The following is a 22345-nucleotide window of genomic DNA, read 5'->3' on the forward strand; positions in this document are numbered from 1 at the left end:
GAAACAGGGACTATGGATGGCAGAAAGCAAGTGTGAACTTTATTACTGAGGAGGACAATAAAACACTTAGCTCTAAGTGGCTTCTGGATAGCGGGGCATCAAATTGCCTGATTACTGACGCAAGTTTGTTTTACACTTCAAAGCCTGTTCAAGAGAAGATTTATCTAGCCGACGGATCGACACGGGACGCGATTGCCAGGGGCACTATCAGGTTGAGTAATCTCAAAACAATAGTAACAGATGTACTTTTAGTTCCTAATCTAAAATGTAATATTCTTTCAGTAAGAAAACTAACTCAACTTGGTTGTAAAGTGTATTTTGAAAGAAATAGATGCATTGTGCAGAAAGGCAATGAAATATGTATGCAGGGGATATTGCAGGATTCACTGTTTTATGTCAATACGCCCACGTACATACATGCCACAAAGGATGCAAACATAATGCAGGTACATGACATAAACAAAGCACAGCCTGCTGTGAAGGAATGTTCTGTAGCAAAACAGTCCCATGTAGAAGTCTTAGCCTCAATTAATACACAGGGAACACAGAGGGATCCCTCTAATTTGGCTGATATTGCTCTGTTACCACTGGCTGAGCAAGAGAAGTGGAAGGCAGCGATGGAAGAAGAACTGAATGCCATAATGAAAAACAAAACTTGGTCACTCTGTACACTACCAGCGGGGGAAAAGGCTGTGGGTTGTAAATGGATATTTAAGAGAAAGACAAATAGTGCAGGTATAGTTACGAGACACAGAGCTCGCTTAGTGGCCAAGGGCTACACACAGATTTATGGCACCGACTATGATACTGTGTTCGCGCCTGTAGTGAAGTTTGAATCAATCAGGATGTTACTTAAAATTGCTGCAATGAATCAAATGCAGGTATTTCACTATGATATTAGCACTGCTTTTCTTCATGGAGTGTTAACAGAAGACATTTACATGGCATGGAACAGCCAGCAGGGTTCGTTGAAACACCGGGTTTAGTTTGTAAGTTACATAAATCATTGTATGGCTTGCGCCAAAGTGCGCGATGCTGGAATCTACAATTGGATGAAGTGTTAAAGGATATGGGCTTTACCAGATGTGTTGCTGATACATGTGTGTATGTGAAAAACATAAATGGCAAGAAAACATATTGTGCTATTTATGTTGATGACATTTTATATATTTGCTCAGAACAATCAGAAGAAAGACAGTTTTTTGACAGTCTACAACAACAGGTAGATACAAAGCGCCTGGGGCCAGTTAGTCACTATCTAGGAACAGAAATCATACGCACTGCAGATGGTGGTTTTGCTTTAATACAGATGGGGAAAATAGATCGTCTGCTAGAGACGTGTGGCATGAGTGAATGCAATCCAGTGAGTACACCAATGACAGTTTCATTCCAGCAAGAAGAATGCAACATAGCATATGAAAAGCCAGAGTTCTACAGACACATTATAGGGAAACTGCAATTCCTTGTAAAAGTATCTAGACCAGACATATGCAATGCAGTAGGCATATTGTGTAGGAAAGTAGAAAAGCCATCAGAACGTGATTGGCTGGGTGTCAAAAGAGTGCTAAGATACCTGAAAGGCACAAGAACAAAGGGATTAATACTGTCAGCGCAAAAACAAGGTGGCATGGACTGCTATGTAGATGCAGATCATGCTGGAGACCTAGCCAGTCGAAAATCTACAACAGGCATTGTAATTAGATTACACGGTTCAGTACTGGATTGGTGCAGCAGAAAGCAGGCTATTGTAGCAACATCCAGTGCTGAGGCTGAATATGTGGGCCTGTCTGTTGCCTGTAACGAAATACAGTGGTTTACACAACTTGCTCAGGAAGTGCATGTGAATACTGTCTTGCCCATAACAGTATTTGAGGATAACCAGACCTGTATTGCATTAGCAACATCGGAAGCTAATACAAAAAGGACTAAGCATATCAGTGTTAGATATTTCCATATTCGCGATTGCATACATCAGGGAGTCATCAAGCTACAATATTGTGACACAAAACATATGTTGGCAGACATAATGACGAAACCACTCAGTGATGATAAATACCAATCTCTAGTACAGATGCTCAACGTGCGAAACATAAATGAATTTGAGAAAAATAAAGTCAACAGAAATGCTGTATAAATTGTATGAATAAAGAAACAAAACAAGAATTGAAATGGAAATAGAGACTGTATCAAAGTAATAAGAAACAAAATGATATGTATATATATGTGTATTGAAATTGTATTGTAAAAATGAAATAAGATAAATGTATTTTTCTTTCTGTGAGTCACAGGTGGGGGCTGTTGGCCTGTTGTGTTATCTGTGTGTCTCACAGAAAGAGGTTCTTGTGAGGAAAAAGAAACCTGAAGAAAAAGGGTTAACCAGAGCAAGAGAGAATGCCAGGTCTGTCAAGGCCAGCAGCTGGTTGGCAAGGGCAACAGCTCTGATAAGAGCAGGACTCGCAGCAGCTCTGGTGTGGGGGAATGTTGTATGGAAGGGGAACTGTGTTTGAGAAGTTTAGTGTCAGTAAAAGACTCTTACAAAGTACTTTGCCTGGCCTGGATTATTTCTGTTCGGAACTGCTTCACAGCCGACTTTCTGGACCGTGTGAACACACGCACCAACATATATATGGTAAGCAGTTTGGATACAGAACTGTGTCTGGGAGCTCTAAGATGAGGAAGCCTAAAGAGAGAGCAACTAATTGAAAACTTGCTGTAAAGGAATGGACTGTTTTTGTACTTGTGTGGGAATGCGACTATACTATGACTATGCCCTTGTTGATGTACATTTCAATGTCTTACTAACCTGTATCTGTTCTTTCTTTATAGAAAAAATTATTATTCTGTTTGTTTGCAGGTCTGGGGCAGACCTTTGTCAAGGAAGGGTGTAGTGTTATGGGTTTGGGGGCTGAGATAGATGATTTCTATGAGTCCCTTTCCAGCCTCTGATTTGGAACCCTGCACCTGGAGGTGAGAAACCTGCTCTGCTGGTCAGATGAGTCTCTTTTGTTAATCTAATAGAGTGGCCAGGTGAGCTAATGGGTCTGCCAAGTGCCCATTAACTGGTGAATGGACTAGGGAGATCCTATTGTTGTTGAAACTCTTCAGGAAAGCCTCCCCCAAGCCAAAAGAGAGGATTGTGTTTTTAGTTGAGTCTGAGGAAAGGGGACTGGAGACATGCAGAGAGGCTGGCTCCCTGCACCATGGCTTTAGGATGCCTCCTGAAAGCCTGATGGAAAAGAAAGATCTATTGGACTGCTGTTGCTTTGAACCCCTCCATCCAGGTTGGAATGTGTGGAAATAAAAATTATGTTTCCTAAAAGATACCACAGTCTCTGCTGACCTTCTTTCCAAGGAAACCAAACCCTGGGCAAGCACAAGGACCCCTGGAGATCTCTCACTGCTTGGAGATTGGGATGGCATGCCATACTATGTTCATTTTAATTGGCAGTGCCCTCTCGTACTGAAGCTACCTAATTGAGAGCACTGTTAGGGTTGCAGTTACCCTCTTTGCCTCTACTCTCTTTCAACTCTTCAAATATTTGATTGAATTTCCTCTGAAAAAATTGTGGATTTCATCCATATGACATCTTCCTCAGTTTGCATTCAAAGTTCATGTGAATCTAAACATTCCATACAAGTCTTCAATGAACAAAGATGAATCTTAATGAAAATATAAAATCAAGTATGTTTATTTCACTATAAGGAATTCTCTCTCATACATTACACTAGAAATCTCTTAATCACTGTGAACCACAATGGAGTCAATTTGTTTAATGATTCGAATCAGTCAGTCTTGGTGTTTCTTTTAGTATGGTTGTATATGTATAACAAACTTGTTAACAGGATAAATCTCTTGTTTTAATAACATTTAATGATTGTCATGACAAATAGCAAATGTCATAGGGTTTTTTTTCTGAAAAAGATCCATGGCATTCATCAAAATAAACAATACACCATTATTGATTAGCTTAAGTATAAACAAATGAATACTGAGAAAATGTCAGTTGGGGTATACTCACCTACACAAAGTAGCAATTTGTTTCAGGAATGATCCTCTCTGTTCATAGACATTTTTAAAAATCATTAGATATTATTGGACTTTTGTTTCTGGGAAGGGCTGTCTAGCCTCGGCTGTTATATTAGGGCAATAGTGCATTGATATCCTCAATTAAGGAAAAGGCTATCACTGCTCTGTTGCATTTAGCACTTGACATGTAAACAACTGTCAACTACAAAAAAAAATCTCAAAAGGGAGTAGAAATTCTGGCCTATGTTTTCCCTTTGGGGCAGATTGAAATGGTCACACCACTTTCATAATCCTTCACAGGTTGACAAAGTCGGGGGGGATTTGGGTTATTTTGGTTTCTGTCACACCTGCGGCATCTCTGCTGCTTGGGGGACACCATTTATTTTCCACAAAACACTTTGGAATGATGCCACATTATGATGCAATCTCATTCTGAGTGATATGCTGGGGTGGGGGCCAAATAGCAGCTACAAGCAACACAGAGGATGGCAGAGCCCATATGAGAATCAAAATTAATCCCTTACCCCTAAAAGGCAAACAAGAGAAGGCAGATTCACATCCTCTGTCAGCGTGAAACCCTTTGCGACCCAGGGGTGAAATAAGACGCAGACACAATATGATGGGTTAAATAACGGGCCACTTTATTAAACCAAATTCATATTATGACAATGAACCTGCAAAGGGGAACATAAGTGCGGGATTCAACTGGTGAGTCAGGCAAAGCCTGCTTGCAGCTATTCGGGCGACCCAAACCCCTGTCGGGCAAAGGGGTGCAATCTGTCAACCCCTTGCCCTGACCACACTCCAATTGTGCGTAGGGAGGCCAACCTGCATCACCGCCCCCCGGTGCCGTGAAACTCTGGGAGGATGAGACCTGTTGGCCCCAAAGGCGACCCATATCCTGCCCTCAGGCCATAAAACCCAGAGCTGCAGGCCTCCGGAACTGCCTATCACCTCCAAAGGTGCCTAAAGGTGTCACCTAGCTGCCCTTCACCTTCAACCTTTCCCGCACTTCCTCAATAAAGCAACCATTAAGTATTAAATTCAAACAGCCAAATCAACCTAATAACCACAGAAAAAACACCCGTACTAACCCTGAATGCCCTTCCTGCTAACCACAGTATGGAGTAGGCAAAAGAAACCTGCCGGCTAAAACGCAGGCAAGCCAAAAATTCCTACTCGGCCCCGGAGGCGACCAAATGAATCACACTGCAGCAGAGGGAGGGTAGGGCGGGTGCCACAATTATGAAGAGGGAGAGGGGGCGGATGGCGCGAGCCTAAATAAGCTCATATGCCTCGCCCCCTCTAGAAGCGCGCCGTTACTGCGTCACCCCAGCCGGCGCACTTGCCCTCTCCAGGCATGGAGGCTCAGGCTTCACCCGGGCTGCAAACACGCCCCGCAACCGGTAAGTCCCGGGTGCGAAGCGGGGTTGCGACCCAGGGGTAAAATAAGACGCAGACACAATATGATGGGTTAAATAACGGGCCACTTTATTAAACCAAATTCATATTATGACAATGAACCTGCAAAGGGGAACATAAGTGCGGGATTCAACTGGTGAGTCAGGCAAAGCCTGCTTGCAGCTATTCGGGTGACCCAAACCCCTGTCGGGCAAAGGGGTGCAATCTGTCAACCCCTTGCCCTGACCACACTCCAATTGTGCGTAGGGAGGCCAACCTGAGTCACCGCCCCCCGGTGCCATGAAACTCCGGGTGGATGAGACCTGTTGGCCCCAAAGGCGACCCGTATCCTGCCCTCAGGCCGTAAAACCCAGAGCTGCAGGCCTCCGGAACCACCTATCACCTCCAAAGGTGCCTAAAGGTGTCACCTAGCTGCCCTTCACCTTCAACCTTTCCCGCACTTCCTCGCCACAGAAAGGGGACAAACCTCTGTTTAGTCACCCTTTACCCCACATTCAGACAAGATGTCCTTCAAGCCCCTCTGCAGGTCTTCTAAAAGGATATCATTACCTACATCGGTCATATGAACGCCATCTGACCGATATAGCTCAACCTTACTGCGCCTTATCTCTGGATGGTGAATGACAAAACCACCAGAGTCCAATAGAGCAAGACGGAGCTGCCTATTTACTTTTTTGTGGGTCCTATTTATCCCACTAGGGTCACCCATATAATTCCAGTGCCTACGGGGTAAAATATCGGACCAAATCAAGTGTACCCCCGGCCAGCACTGCATAATGGCCTGGAAGTCAGCAGTCGCCTGTTCAATAAGGGCTCTGCCCTTCAACATGCCAAGGTCATTCCCTCCCAGGTGAATGACCAAAAACTGTGGCGCATTCCGAACTACTGCCGTCTGGAAGAGCGCTGGAAGGAGCACGTCCCAGCGCATCCCACGGCGGCCCAACCATTGCACGTTAGCCCACCGGCTAAGCCCAAGCTGCTTGCCCACATGCGACTTTGCCGCCCTGCGGCCTGCCCAAAAGACAATACCATGGCCTCAGAGGAGGATGTGCACTCTTTCGTCTCCCTTCCAGCGGCCTGTCAAAACAAACAATGGAAACTCATAACAGTGACAGAAACAAGTCACAAACTGGTTTTTTGAACCCCTCAAAAAGGCCGAATATAGGACCTATAGGCTGTAGAACGCCATCTGCCCAGGGACTGTAACTGGCCTTGGGAAAAACCCAAGCAGGCAGCCGTAGACGCTGCGCCAATATGAAAAGAATGTGTCCCAAACTTGTTGGGATCGAGTCCCATATGCCCAAGGGCTAACCTAGTAACCGCCCAAAACTGAAATCTAGAAAGGGGGAGGCCATCCTTATGTACAAATAAGTATCCAGGCTGTTGTCCACAGACTGTTAAGAACTTGGTTAATGCGGCTACAGGGCAAATTTCGTGCAGCTGTGAGGGGGAAAGCACCACCATACGTCCCCTCCTGCGCTGATCAGTCTTTGACCAGCACAGCTGGAGGGTAGCCTGTCCCTCCCTCCAACTAAAGTCAGACAGCAAAAGGGGCACGGGAGGATAGGTCAGTCCTGGACCCCGCCAGCACCTCACTGATCCTAAAAACTCCGAAGAACAGTGTAAGTGCGGCCGCATTAAAAAGCAGGGCCTCAAAAGACGATGAACATATACGTTCAAATTGGGACAAGAGCCCTAGCAAAAGTTCTGGGTGAATAGGGGAGCGAGGATCATAAGTGGCGGGGTGTTCCCTTGCCCACCCTTCCAACATCTTAGAAGTCAGAAGTCATAAGAAAAGTCCCGCAAACCTTGGGACTTGGCCAGAAAGGATAGGCCTGAGAGCCTACCTCAAATAGTCTTAACGGCAAGGCCCTTCCTCCTGCCTTCCACACAAAACTCTATGAGGTCTTCCACTGGGATGGGCCACTGCTGTACGTAACCCCTTTCTACCCTGAAAGCCAATAGCTCCCTACCTGCTCTCTGGTAGCTGGCCATAGTACTGGGCGCAATGGACAGGCTTATCGCTCTCTCCGACTCAAGTTGCCAATCTCCCACAGATCTGGCGGGACCACGTCCGGCCAAGCCTTGGCCCACGGCTTCAGGTGGCGAAATCTCTCCATCTGGTTCCGTGACAGAGCACTGGCAAAGAGCCAATCTTGATACCCAGAAAGGTGAACAATGGGACAGGATCCTCCATATTCCCAGTTTTCAAGGGAACCCCCCAGTTACATATCCATACTATAAGCTGTGACCTCAGGTGCTAACTTGCACCCCAAAATCTGCCCTACCAATGAACAACCCATCATACAGATAGTGCCCCACTGTTTCTGAGTCCACTTGTCTCCTGACTGCCCCCTACCAGAAGGATCTGAAGCACTCCATGCGAGAAATATAGCAGTCCATAGGCAATGCTCTGACAACTGTGCACACCATGTTAAATGAAACATAGAGCACCGTTCCTAGACTATCAGGTATGAACCCGTTACTGCCTGACCCCTTAAATAAGACTGGTTGTGAATCAGGCGTAATTTGCCCACTGCATCCTAGGGCCATAACTATGACAGATTTAAGACTGTATGCCCTGAAGGCCAGCCGGTAGTTGGAATCTGGGATCAGGAAACCAAAAGAAAAACACCATAACACAGACAAACCTCCCTTTAAACCGGGTAGCCAGTAAGCGAAGTTCGTAGTACCTCAAGTCTAACTGGGGAGGGACACATGTCCCTGAGCAGCTTAAGCTGGGGGCTTCCTCTTACCCCCTTGAAGGCCTCCGGCCTAATATCTCACTGCTGTGCATATCCTTCTGCAAAGAAAGGAAGTAAATCATTTATGAGTAAGTACACTTTACCAACTACTATTCCTTGGCAGCTAATCCAGTTCCCCTAAAGCACAGAGACTGAGGATATGCTGCTGTCACCAATATTTGGACCCACTGCAGTTTTCTCCTAGTGGGTTTCCAAACAACCATAATAATAAATGTTCAAATGCAAAATGTGCATGCTACATTGATTTTAAGTAACTGATATCAAAATAGAAGTGCCAATATAAAAGTTGCATGCTATATATGACTGCAGGTAAATGATATCAGAAATCCTAACAAAGAAGGTTGTTTTTTGTCGTTGTTGTTGTTGTTACAAAATCATCAGGAAAGGGTAAAGAGTCTGCCTGGAACTTAAAAGGCAGCCTCTATGTCAACAGGAATCTAAAATCCTGTCAAGGCAGTCCCTGCTTTAGTAAAGTCTAAGATCCTGGAATTAGGATAAGAGCCTTATAAACAGTCTGGCTTTCCTTGTTATTCCTATCCTCCCATCAAGCCACATTATAATCTGCTAGACCTTCAATTCCATGCAGAAGTTTGCATGTCCTTCTTTAATACAACAAATGCCATATGCTTTGTTTTTGATACGAGACTAAATTCAAATAAATGCAACTTCTGTCTCAGAGGTGACAATTAGCGTGGCACTGACACTTGAAAAAGGATCACTGTCAACTAAGTTATGGTGATTATGAAGAGGGAGAGGGGGCAGATGGCGTGAGCCTAAATAAGCTCATATGCCCCGCCCCCTCTAGAAGCATGCCGTTACTGCGTCACCCCAGCCGGCGTGCTTGCCCTCTCCAGGCATGGAGGCTCAGGCTTCACCTGGGCCGCAAACACGCCCCGCAACTGGTAAGTCCCGGGTGCGAAGCGGGGTTCCCCAAATTCAAGCCAAACGTTCAGATTTCTGAATGTTAATCCCGGCACTAAGTTTCGCAACACACAACATCTTGGAAATGAACACTATAAAACCCATTTGTAGGCCTATTAAGTATCATTGGGCAAGAATGTTGCTCTCTCTCTCTCTCTCTCTCTCTGCCATAATTATGTCACTGGAATCGCTGCAAGCTGCTTTGTTCCATGTGTTCCAAGATGGCAGCTACAGATTGCAGTGATGATCTTGCATGGTTATTTGCTGATAAAATTGTTTTAGTCCAATTGCTCATGTCCAACTTGAACACCATGATTACTAGAACATCCCACCTGCTTACCTTGCAAAGATGCCTCTCTTACTGTCATGTGCGGGACTTTTGCTGAGAGGTCTCAGTGCTGAGAAAACAGGAAGAAGTACTCCTATTTCCTGACCAATAAGACCTTCTAATTATTGTGCCATATCAGAGAGAGAAGTGGTGCCTGTGTTTACCAGGAGCCAGCAAGTCAACCACAGTGGCTTGGTGGGCCAGATAACGAATTTGGCCCATTTGCCACAAATTTGCCACCCAGGTTTATCTCAAGGGCATTAAAAGCAGCTGCTTATTGCAGCTATGTGGGCTAGTTCAACATTATTTCTTTCAAGGACATAGTGTTTGGAGTTAGAACTTGTGGACCTTTGGTGAAGAGCATCAGTGCTTCATTGAAGGATGGAAAGATCAGCCCGTATCAAAGAGCTCTGTGTGTGTGTGTGCGTGCGTGCGTGTGCGCAGCGCGCGCAGTGATACTTAGCCCAGTTAACAGTAGTTATTCAGTTGTGACATGGCTGTGACTAGTGGTGCTCAATCAAATCGTTTTATGGGGAAAGTAAGTTTCCTTTAAACAAATTCAAAGCATACTTAGGAAAGTATTCCAAGCTAAAACTTTTGCATAAAACGAAACTTTTCATGGTTTGGTTCTACACTCATTTGAAATATTGTTGATGTGCATTGCCATAATAGTGAACTCTTCATTTCATTATCTTGCTCTTCCAAAAACACAGAACTTTATGTAATTCAATTTAAATAAAAAGTGTATGTGTGTGTGTATAATATCCTAAACTGTATAGTTTATAGGATTTGCAAGGCTAATGCCAAATGTTTCTAAATTCTGAGTTATTGATCTTTAGCTAAGGGTGGGGGATATGGGATAATGCACTGAATAGTTTTTTTTTTTACTCTTCTCTTGACAAAGAGAATATTTTTAGCAACAGTATAATATATAGCTTATCAGAGGGAATGTGGGCTTCCCTTTCTCCTTCACAGCCTGATCTAAAAGAAAGCAGAAATGTAAATCTTTATTAATCCCTGTGCTCTGAATAAGGGATCCTGATACTAGAAAAAAGCAGAAGCTAATTGACTCACTGGAACTTCACGGCATATGTATGTGGCCACAATTTTGGGATCCTTAGCCTACCAATTCTCAAGAAGAGGGATCAAGAAGCCTTTGCTACAGATAAGAGTTTGGATGAAGTGTGCAGTGTGGTCACCTCTGTGCATGCAGAGAGTCAGCAGTTCTTGTTTTTCCATTTCAGCTTTTTACTGTCACTGGGATGACCTCCGAGCAGAAGCAAATATTAGGACATAACATTTATTTACGTATCAGACCGTTAGAGCAGAGAGCCTGAATCTTTGCACAGAGATAGGTGAAAGCTTCCTGTAAGATTTCATTGGAAAAACCTGTAGGGATATCCCTTGAAATGTTTAGATGGAATTGAATGACAATGGAGACATGCACAATTCCCCCATGATATTTCACTCATCCAGGACTGGCTGGTGGGGAGGGGTGGCAGTGCACACCTGCCCTCTTAGAAGTGGTGCCACTTACCAGCAGGGAGAGGAGGATGTGTGAGGCGGTGAGGAGGTCGGCACAGTGTGGACTCATAGGCGGAGCCAATCCAGCCCTGCCGCTGGGGTGCCCACATAGTGCCAATCTCCCTACGGCTTCTCCTCTCCCTGTCCCTTCTTTCTTCTGGTGAGTGGTACCCCTTCCCTGCAGCCACTTGTTCACTTATCTGTGCATGAATATACGCACACAGCAAAATTCAGAAACCTTGTAATGAGCCCATATATTCTGGTGTATATCAACAGTGCCACCTAGACCATCTGGAGATTTTGAACCCTTATCATGAAGATGAATAAACATATTTCCTGGTCTTTACCTCCAAATAAACATTTTTAAATTAACCCTTTTTTCACAAAGCCTAACTGGCCAGAACTGGCTAGCTCTTTTGACATGCAAGTGAAGACTCATTAAAATGATGGAACTAGCCTCTTAGGCTGAAATCCAGTCCCTTCCTCACCATATGCCAGGGTGTGTGTGTGTGTGGGGAGCTGAATTGTGCAGAAGTGTCCCTCCACTTATATGTCTGAACTCAGGTGGTCTCCTGCCACCTGCTGAAAATGAAAGCATTCTGAGGGGAGAGGGGGCAGGGCAGAACCAGCCTGGGATCCACATAATCCCAAGCTCCTCTTATATCCAGTGCTGGCCAGCATCAAACCTAAACCACCTTCCACTGCTGTGAGTGACCAGGCTGCACATGTGGTGGTTCCCAGCAGTGGTGATGGCTCCCAGCATTAGTCCCAGCAGTGGCAGGAGAAAGTTAGGATTACTCTAGCAGTGATTCTCCACAGATTTTCCACAGATCGGCCACAGAGACCAGTGACATCAGAGATGGAGTCCATGTCATGACTGAGCCAAACAATAATCAATTTTAGGAAAGAGGCCAGCTTTTACTCGTCTCAGATTCCCATAAATGTACAGTAGGGCCCCGCTTACCAGTGCTTCACATTCTTGCGTTCCGCTAATGCGGCTGCTTTCAATTAGGGGAAATTCCCCATTTTAAAGCCTTTTTTTGCACTTTTGTGGCATTTTGCGGCATTTTTGCATCATTTTTGCTCGATGCACCCCGTTATACTCAATGGGTTCCGCTTTACGGCGATTTCCGCTTTACGGCAGCAGTCCGGAATGGAACCTGCCATATAAGTGGGGCCCGCCTGTATCACGCTTTACCCTCAGCTAAGCTATACTCAGGTCAGGAGACTCATTAAAATCATAGAATCGTAGACTCATAGAATCGTAGAGTTGGAAGGGGCCTATAAGGCCATTGAACCCAACCGACTGCTCAATGCAGCAATCCAAATTGAAGCATACCCAACAGGTGGCTGTCCAGCTACCTCTTGAATGCCTCCAATGTTGGAGAGCCCACCACCTTCCTAGGTCACTGGTTCCATTGTTGTAACTCTCTCACAGTTAAGAAGTTTTTCCTGATGTTCAGTTGAAATCTGGCTTCCTATAACTTGAGCCAATTATTCCGTGACCTGCATTCTGGGATGATCGAGAAGAGATCCTGGCCCTTCTCCATGTAGCAACCTCTCAAGTACTTATTTATTTATTTTAAATATTTCTTTCCCACCCTTCAAACCTATAATACTGTAAACCGCCCAGAGAGCTTCGGCTATGGGGTGGTATACAAATACAATAACTAACTAACTAACTAACTAACTAAATAAATAAATACAGAACTGGCTTTGTTAGGTTGACCCAACCAACTCCCTTTAGTTTTACCAATTCTCCTGGCCACCTATGGAATATATTTTCCATAGTAGTGTAGAACTTGAATTAAAGCTCATGATCATAAGCTCTGCTTGGCAGTATCATTACTTCCCACATGGATGAGAAGAAAAGGATACCTGTCAGTAGGCTTTATGAGTGATGGCAACCCTTCTGTCACATCTCTAATCTGTCCTCCCGGGAGACAGCATACTTGGTTAGTCCATGGATCTTCTTGGCATACTTGGGTTTCAATTCCACGCAGTAGGGAATCTCCCACCATTATTATTCTTCTCTTCTTGTTGTGGGGCACGGTTTCATTGCCTTTGCTTGACTGAGTTTCAATCTCTCGCTGTCATGTGGGATCTCCTGTAATTCTTCCTATACAGACTGTTCTCTAGTCTCATCCTCAAGTGCTTGGAAGCAGTTCCATAGTTCCACCGATGATGGATATATTCTCACTCTTCTGTTCCTAACTGCCACCCTTTCCCAGGGAGTTACCTCCACTTCATTGTTGCTCTCCACAACAGTCTCCTCTTCTGCTTCAAGATGTTGTTGTTCTTCCACCTCCTGTACTTCTCTTTGCTGTTGTTGTTCCAGTGTTCTAGTAACAGACTTGTTAGCCACATTTAAGTCTGAATATGACTTAGTCACATACAACCCCCCCCATCTTTGTCTTCCTGGAAATATCTGATCAGGAGTCCAAAGATGTTCTCTTTCAGAATCTCAGCACATGCTTTGAAACCCAGGACTCTGCTCAAGTAGGTAACATGTAACTAGCCAAGTTAGATTTACTTTGTTTTCGTGTGTGTGTGCAACTGATACCTTCATTTTTTTCCTCCTTTTCTGTCCCTCCTCCCAATAAAACTCTTTATATTTGGATATTTGGCTTCCTTGGTTTCAAAAGACAATTTTCTGGAATTTCTCATCAAAAACCTGCCCATGTGCTTAAGACTGGATGTTTTGAATTTCATATGTGTAAATCTGAGTAAGATTTTGTATTTGGGACTCTTTGCTTGTTTTCCCCCGCTAGAGCTGGGTAGAAGGGAAAGGTCTTGGGTAATAAACTGCAGCTCCCACTGCTAGCGAGACAAGCCACTTCTAAAGCACAAAGGTTAAAGAGCATTTGGGGCATGACGTGCTTTCACTGATCATGTGGCAAAAATCTCCGTAAATATTTAAATACACATTCTGAAATCTGGGATTTATTTCTTCTCTGTGATTCTTCCACTCTGAAGCCTACCAAGATGTATATGATAATTTTATTAAAATATTAAAATTAAAATGCCTGCTGATTTGAAATTTTAACAAATCACAATTTCCCATTCAGGGCATTATTTAATGATTTTTTTTAGTATACAACATGCTTTGGTTTGGAAATTCAGCTAGCATTTTTTTGGAACAAGTGCTTTGTGTCTAGTAATCCACTAAGAAGATTACTCCCTTTGTCATGATTGTTTTTGATTTTCAGTTATAAAATAATAATAATAATAATAATAATAATACATGCCACTTGTAAAATATGAAGATAATCATCCTGTCCCAGCAGGAGTAAATGGACATGCAATACACTGATACAGTATGTAGTTCCTCCAGTTGAAAAGCCCAGTCCAGGACCCCAGGACGTGCATGACAATTGCAATTGCAAATTGTCTTCAATGGCATCAGTGATCTAGTGATGATGGGGAGGGGCACAACTGGGGGAGGCTACACTCCTCCTGAACAGCAGAGCAGTATAATGTCTACATACCAAAGACAGGTGGTCTCCTCCAGATATTGTTGATTGGAGATCAAGTCCAGCACTAGCCAATACAACCAGTGGCAAAGGATTATATAATATATTTGCATGCTTGCCTTTCCATAAGTAAATCATGCTCAAGATTGCTTACAACATCAAAATAAAAAAATAAAATGCATAATGCACTATAGCAGGTACAATATGTAACAAAGTTTAAATAATCATTATTGAGATATAGTTATTTAAATTTTGTTATATACTGTCTTAGAGTGCAGTATGTAATTTTGATAACATAATTAATGAAAATATCTCAGTCTACAATAAAATTAAATAATCCCCACATAATTCATAATCAATTTTAATAATAAATATATAAAAACATAATCTACATAACAGCAAAAACAATGCAACTCTAAAATTATATATTGACTCCAGCAAAACACCTCAACAAGAGAGCAGGTGAGGCTGGTCCACTTGGGTAGGGTTGCCATATTGACCGGTTAGCTGGGTTTTACCTGGATTCTATCCATACCACCCGGTGCCCGCTTAGTCCATTAGGTGGTGCGGATTCTCAGTGTTCATTAAAAAACAAACACCTAGTCTCTAGCCCTTATGGATCCAGAGATGTGGAGGCAGTTTTCTGCCCATTTTGCCCAGACTTCCAATGCAAAGTAATTAGAGTTTTCACCATAGAGATGACCAGGGCTTTAGAGCGATGCCAGTCTCCATCCATTAAGCTCATAAGCCTACATCACTTCCTTGCTTTGTCTTTTAGAGCTTTGGCGGGCACATGTGTTGCCTGTGAATAATTTTTTGTTGTTACTGCAGCTGCCCTTTGCTTGGTCAGGTTGCTATGGTGAGTCCAGGGGATGGTGTTTCTCACACGTGAGCCGAGTTGTGCCGCAGGCCCTTGAAGGGGAGGTGGAAGACTGATGGCTCCCGAGTCCTAGGCAATGTTCAGCCCAAAGGGATCAATGTAAGAGCATACTTTAGTCATAGAGGAGGCCCTGCTAATCTTTTGTCTAGTCTACAAAATCAAGTCTAAAATCCTTTCACAATTTCTGTAAAAGATTTAAAACCTTTTATCTTGGGTAACTCTAATATCACACCAATGTTCTACATAGACTTTGATTCATAGTTTTTACTAACATTCTCCTGTGTAGTACACTGCTACAAACTGCATTGATCACATATTATAGCCATTCTGCCCCTGTGTTATCCTATAGGTTTTTTTAAATGGAGCTAAAAAGATGAGGAGTAAATATTAAATGTAGAGGGACAAAATATATCTTTTTAGAGAAACAGAATAAATGTGTTGATTATTGTAGCAGAATATATGATCAGATTGTTTCTTTAGATGTACTTTTAAATGTACTTTAGATGTGCTTAGACCAGTAAAACTTGTATAATTTATAGTGCAATCCAATACATGTCTACTCTGGTAAGCTCCATTGGGTTCAATGAGATTTACTCCCAGGTAAGTGTGTATTGGATTGCAGCCTTAATTATTTTTTATGTTTGTTAGATTTTCTATGTATTTTTTTTTAAAAAAGATATGTGGAGTAATTCAAATAGATTTTGTTCATTTTCTTTCACTACCTAATACAGAGGATATGATCAGAATTTCCCATAGCCCTGGAATATATCGTTATTGTTCCCAGTTAAGGCTATTCTGCCTGCCTCATTTAGCATAGATGTTCAGTGTAAAGTTTCACAAGTCAGTGAGAGATATTTCATATATTTTACAGTCTTCTGTACAGACCAACCTCACGGTATTGCAATACAGAACTAGTAAACTACAACAGATGTTAAAGAACTATAAGGAACAAAATCAGCAGGGAAATATTATTTACAAAGTTGGACCAGTAGCACAATGGATTTAGATCTAGAACTTATAGTATTTCTAAAATTATTATCTGAATTTTGTTTTTAACAGTAGAATAACAGTAATAAATAAATATTCCATAGTATTGGAAACTAAAGTCTCAGCATTTAAGGCTGAAAATGTAAGGTGCTTTTTTTTAAAAAAAGATTCCTTATATCCTCCCCCAGTTTTTGGTGGTAATTACTAAGCACAAAAACAAAACTGGACAATGCAACCATTACTTATTTTACATAATTGCATAATATGCATATTAGCCTGCCCGGATTTGTGGAATTGGAATATGGCAACCCTACACTTGGGTAATTGGGACACTGCCTCACCAGCCTCAGTCTGTCCTCATCCAGCCCCCTACCTGCCTGCCTTCTCAATTATAACCAGCCTAGGGGATGGCTTTGCCTGTCAACTTCCTGCTTTCATCTCAGCATCACCATTATAGAATTCAGCAGGAAAAAAGATAAGGATAAAACTAGAATGAGTTGGCTCTGCCTGTCATTGGCTCTGGCTCCACTTACAGTTGGGCTCCTAGCCTTCCACCCTATCAGTTCTAATGGGCATCAGCCACCTCTGCCCCAGATATCTCTAGGCATCCTGACCAGCAGGTCTTTCATGGCTAACAGCCATGGCCTCTTCAGCAATAGCAGCGGCTTTTGTAGTTGGAGTCTGTCAGGGCCCTGCCTTGCCAGACCTGGTGGCAATAGGTTAGTAAAGCAGGGAACGGGTCTTGTAGGCTTCACACTTAAAATGGTTTCAGATGGGAGTTTTAATCTAATAACATCTGCAGGACAATGCTTTGCCTCCTCCTGGGCTAGACCCTCACTGACATAGCCCTGTCAGAGTGAGCTACTGTCATGCATTTCCAGTGGAGGCAGGGAAATGCAGATTGAATGGCATCAGGACAAAGGGTATTAGTGTGTCCTATTTTACAGAGCCCTCTGTTTGAAGGAGTCCTCTATTTGAAAGATTGTCTGGTCCAAATACTATTTTTTTTTAATTTAAAATTTAAAGATTAAAAAACCACGAGAAAGGGGAGAAGGAGCCTTGAAGGTACTCATCAACAGCTAGCTAGCACCTGGACAGCAAATTGAGTAGACTCATAAGTCATCTGCTCATACTCTTCCCCATTATGGTGAAATGTGAAATGTATTGTGTTTCTGGTTAAATATAGTGATTTCTAAAATAGTAGCATATGCAAATTGGTATTATCTTTTGTCATCCTTTTTGGTGATTTCTCTTTTGGGCAAAGTGGCCAGCCTATTAGGATAAGCCTATTAACTTGTACTAAATGCTTTAAAAGGGCAGCAAAGAGCAAGATGAACAGTTGCTGCTTTCAATGACAGTCACATGCTTCGAGTCAGTCTAGTATGGCCCTACCAGCAGCCCTGTAGCCAGTTTTTCCTGGTAGGTGGGACAGCCACATTTCTATATGGGGAATTTTAGTGGAAGGTGCATGGCGCCAGCCAATCCCTCTTGCAACTCATTGGTAGAAAGGATGTGAGGGCCAGGTCAGGGGAAGGGAAAAGCAGGTGGGAATTTTTAATCAGCAGTGGGAAACCTCCAGCCAACTGGCCAGATATAGCCTGCAACTGGATTTCAGTTCACCCTTTGGGTTCATTCCCACCCATTGATTGGCAGGGAGCATCTGCTATAAAAAGATCAAAGCAAATTAGGAAATGGCTCAGCAGAGAGGTAGACTTGTGAACCTTGCAAATATGCAAGGCATTTTGCAACTGCACAAATGTCATTTTCAGGATGCAATTGCATTTGCAAAGTTTGGGGCTGTGAAAACCTATAAGGCAGAATTGGCAATTCAGCTGTGCACTGCTCTTATTTGTATTCTTCTGCTGGGATTTGCATTGTCAAAACAAATAAAATGTGCTGGAGGACTCTTTTTTTACAAACTGTGTGAAAAAATCTATTAAAAAATGGAAGAAGTAACTTGAGTGGAGTTGCTAAGAATTAAATGTATGTCTTTGTTTCCATGGGAAATAGCTTTCTGTATGATGATATGCGTGTTACTATGTGTGTTTGTATTAAGGTTATATGATTCAGTCTGGGCCTGGCCCCACCCACTACTGGAATGAGGCTTCTGACAGCTTTCTATTACATTAATGTGGCCCTTGGCCTGAAAAACATTCCTTACTCCTGCTTTAAACCTTCCTAAGAACCTTGGCCTCTCCCAGGCATTTTAGCATGTGTTTTATATTGTTTTAAATTTTTAAATTGTGTTTTAAATTGTTTTTTAAAAAGATGTATTTTAAATTGTATTTGTTTTTACTTACTGTAAACCGCCCAGAGAGCTTCAGCTATGGGGCGGTATACAACTATAATAAATAAATAAATAAATTGGCCCATCATCTGAAATGTTTCTGTCTGGGTACTGAAATCTGAGGTAGTCCCTCTATTAAACACTGAGAAGATCTGCCTTGCCTTCTAAGTTGCTTTCTGAACTTGATATTTTGAATCATCCAGTCACTTAGCCTCTTGCCCCCTGATGCTGCAAAGTGGTTTTTTTTGGGGGGGGGAGGGACTGAGGCAGATCTCTAGAACTGGAAGGGAGGGAGCAGGCAGGGACACCGCATCGAATGAAGTAAGAAGCTTGTTCAAAGCTGGGGGGGAAATCAGTATCTGCATTAGTTAATTCAGTTTGATTCCTCTTGCTTTGAGTCTTTATAAAATCCATTTAAAAACCATAAACAACAGCAAACAGCAAGGGGACTCCCAGAGGTACTGAAAGTGATTTTGGTTTAACATCAGTTGATTATATTAATCTATAAAAGAAATGGTTATTAATAACTGTGAAGTCTGTATATGACAGTTTTACTCAAAAAGATAGAATCGATAGTACATAAGATAGCATTGATTGTACATTGTGCTGTGCAAATATTAAATTCAATAACCCAAGGCCACTTCATTTCTTATGATTTTGGGAGCCAATTGCTGATCAATATAATGCATTAATAATGCTGCTTAGTCGAAACCAACACACTGTTCTGACTAAATATTACCATTCTTCTCTCTTGCTGCAGTGTGGAAAGGAGGGGCAGACAACATTTCACAATTTAGGCTTAGTAACTAATTGGAGGCTCTATGAAGTAAAAATCTAATGCTGATATCAGCATGTAGTTATCAGTTGCTTGATCTTGGCCAATGCTAGTCATGATTAGTAGAAATGTTGGAAAGTTCTAATGGAAACAGAAACTGGAGCGGTAATTGCTGATGTTCACTTAGTTATCCCATGTCCAGAATGGAAATCAATCCAGTGAATACAGTTGGTATTCACTGTTGTTGTTTCTTTCAGTCTGCTGCTTGATTACATTTGCATTGTGTTTCCTTTACACTGAAATGAATGGGGGGGACTGTAAAAACACCATAATTTACATGATTACATAAATTAATTACATAAATTATGTAATTTCATCACAGTGGACAGTGAGACAAATAATGTAGTTTTTGACACAAAATGAACTGCAGCAGAACAGAAACAGTGCTGCATGTGACGAATGCTGGGTAGAATGGAAAATGATGCCTTCTTACATCCCTAATGATGAAATCAGGCATTAACAGGGGATGAGAGAGGAAATGCCCAGTTGCCATTCTCTTGGTGCAGCATCTGGAAAGATCAGAGAAAGTCTCCAACTTGGTTGGTGTACAGCCAATGAAGGCATGCCTCAGAGTTCCCTGTGATAAGGGAATCTGGTCTGATCTCTCAGTTCACAGTTCCAATCTCCTTCAGTTTCCATGACATGTATTTATTGATTTGCCTTTTTGGCCACCTTTAAGGGCAAAAGCCATCTTAAGGCAGCTTACAAGGTAAAAATACAGTGCAATCAAAATAACAGCATGATTATTAAAAACCAGTTAAATTTATGACATCCATCCAGCCCCCAAACAATTAAGAGGTCCTCTTAGGTTAAGGTGCCTAGGTCCTCAAAAAGCTAGAACTGGTCTTCTGTTTCAGGCCACCTACATAACAGCTAAAAACCAAACTATGTAGACCATTGCCATGATCCATGTTAATCCATGTAGGAAAGTTAATCATAGTGCAACACTCAAAGGCTCAGCTAGTTATGAGAGGTATAGACAGTTGTTCCTCTCTCTCATTCTGGTCTGTATTATGGAGACCTGGGTGGGAGAGCAGGGTGGAGTCATGCCCACCTGGGTACTCAGTGCAGCATCAGGGTAGACTTGAAGGTCAGGGAGGGGGAGTTGCTGTGGTCTTTAGGGATTCCCTATCCAGGCTTCCTGTTCACTTAAGTGGGGATCTAGAGTGTTTGTACCTGGCACTGGGTAATCGGGACAGATTATGGATTCTGCTGGTTTACCACTTGCCTCACTGCCCAGCAGTTTGCCTGCCTGAACTAGTCTTCGAAGTGGTGTTGTGGACTTGTAGACTCTTACTTCTGGGGTCTTCAACATCCATGCTGAGACAATTATCTCTGGGGTGGCTTAGGATTCATGGCCACCATGACAACTATGGAGCTGTCCCAATATGTCATCAGCTCGAAGCATGTGCAGGCCACACTCTTGGTCTCATGTTCTCAACTGGCTGGAGAGTGATCTGAAAGTGTGGGATATTAACATCAGTCGCTTGTCATGGTCGGATAACCTCTTGTTGTGATTCAAGCTTTCAGCTTTTTCCCCCCTCTGAAGAGGTTAGGGACCAATTAGGATTATCCATCTTTAGGCACCAGGCAAAGACATTTCTCTTCACTCGGGTCTTTGCGCTGTCCCAATTATTATTGTTATTTTGTGGGTTTCTACATTTTTATTGGCTATTCATGTCTGTGTTTGATTTTTATAGTATTGAAGAGTTTTAGATTTTAGATTGTATGTGTTTTTATCTATAATTCTTGTTTTAAATTTTTGTATGCTTTTAAAGTCGTCTAGAGAACATTTGATATTAGGTGCCTAACAAATGAAATAAATATTAAAAATCTTTTAAAATTGTTTTTAATTTTTTTAATTTTTTTTTAAATTATGTTTTTGTGTTTTAAAATTTGTATATTTGTTTTTAATGTTTTTAATTGCTGTAAACCGCTCAGAGAGCTTCAGCTATGGGGTGGTATATAAATGCAATAACTAAATACATAAATAAATAGCTATTTATTTATATACTGTTTAATACCAAAATAGGCTTCTATGTGGTTTCCAAAATGTGAAAACTAATTACACAGCATTATTAAAATATACCAAAATTCAAAATACACCATAATTAAAATACACAATAAAAATGATTGCATTAAAATATAAACATGAAATAATACATGCAATAAAGCAATCCCATTTAAACACAGCAATTATAAGATGAGACTCAGGTTAACAGATCAAGGGAATCCCTTTGTAAACATGTGTGTCTTCAAGAGCCAGTGGAATGCCAAAACAGATGGGACCTCTTGGATTTCAGCAGCATTCCATAACAATGGTAAGAAGGCCCACCTCCACATCATCACAAGCTGATAATCATTAGGCCATGGCAAGACCATTTGTTGATCTTAATACCCTTACTGGGTAATGGATTTTAGTGTTATTGTTGGAATTTTAAGGCTCTAATGTGAACTATATGTTTTTATGTTGTGCGTCGCCCAGAGTGGCTGGACAACCAGCCAGATGGGCGACTAATAAATTTAATAAATAAATAAATACTGGGTAATGGAGGAGAAGTCAGTCTTTCAGGTAATCTGGTCCAGAGTTGTTGCTTTTTTACAGTTTTATATGTAAGTAACAAAACTCTAAACTTGGCTTCACAGCTAATAGGCAGCCACTGCAGATCCCTTAGCACTGGAGTGATGTGTGCCTGCTAACGAGTACCACTCACCATCAGGCTGTGACATCCTGCACTAGCTGCAACTTCCAAACTAGCCATAAAGGAAGCCCCGCACAGGGTACATTACAGTCATCTAAATGTGAGGTTACTACTTCATGAGTCACATGCAGGAATTTGTGTCCAGGAAATTTATTTATTTTATTTATTTATTCGACTTATTAGTTGCTTATCTG

The 22345-nt window shown here is 42.2% G+C and overlaps 1 protein-coding gene across 14 annotated transcripts in view; it reads left to right on the forward strand.

Annotated features, from left to right (window-relative positions):
- Window positions 1–2463: 2463 nt before the first annotated feature.
- The window catches only part of LOC133383184 (uncharacterized), a 139546-nt gene continuing 119664 nt past the window's right edge, over window positions 2464–22345 (forward strand). For 13 of the 14 annotated variants that reach the window (XR_009762204.1, XR_009762205.1, XR_009762201.1 and 10 more), the window contains exon 1: window positions 2464–2629. Coding sequence is in view for 4 of the 14 variants with exons in the window: in XM_061623369.1 (XP_061479353.1) it covers window positions 2486–2629 (144 nt within the window). In the remaining 10 variants the exon portion in view is untranslated. Of the gene's footprint in view, window positions 2630–2854; window positions 3402–22345 lie in introns of those variants that run through there. The other variant, XR_009762206.1, reaches the window with a different exon arrangement.

The sequence above is a fragment of the Rhineura floridana genome, chromosome 4 (genome assembly GCF_030035675.1).
Source record: "Rhineura floridana isolate rRhiFlo1 chromosome 4, rRhiFlo1.hap2, whole genome shotgun sequence".
NCBI lineage: Eukaryota > Metazoa > Chordata > Lepidosauria > Squamata > Rhineuridae > Rhineura > Rhineura floridana.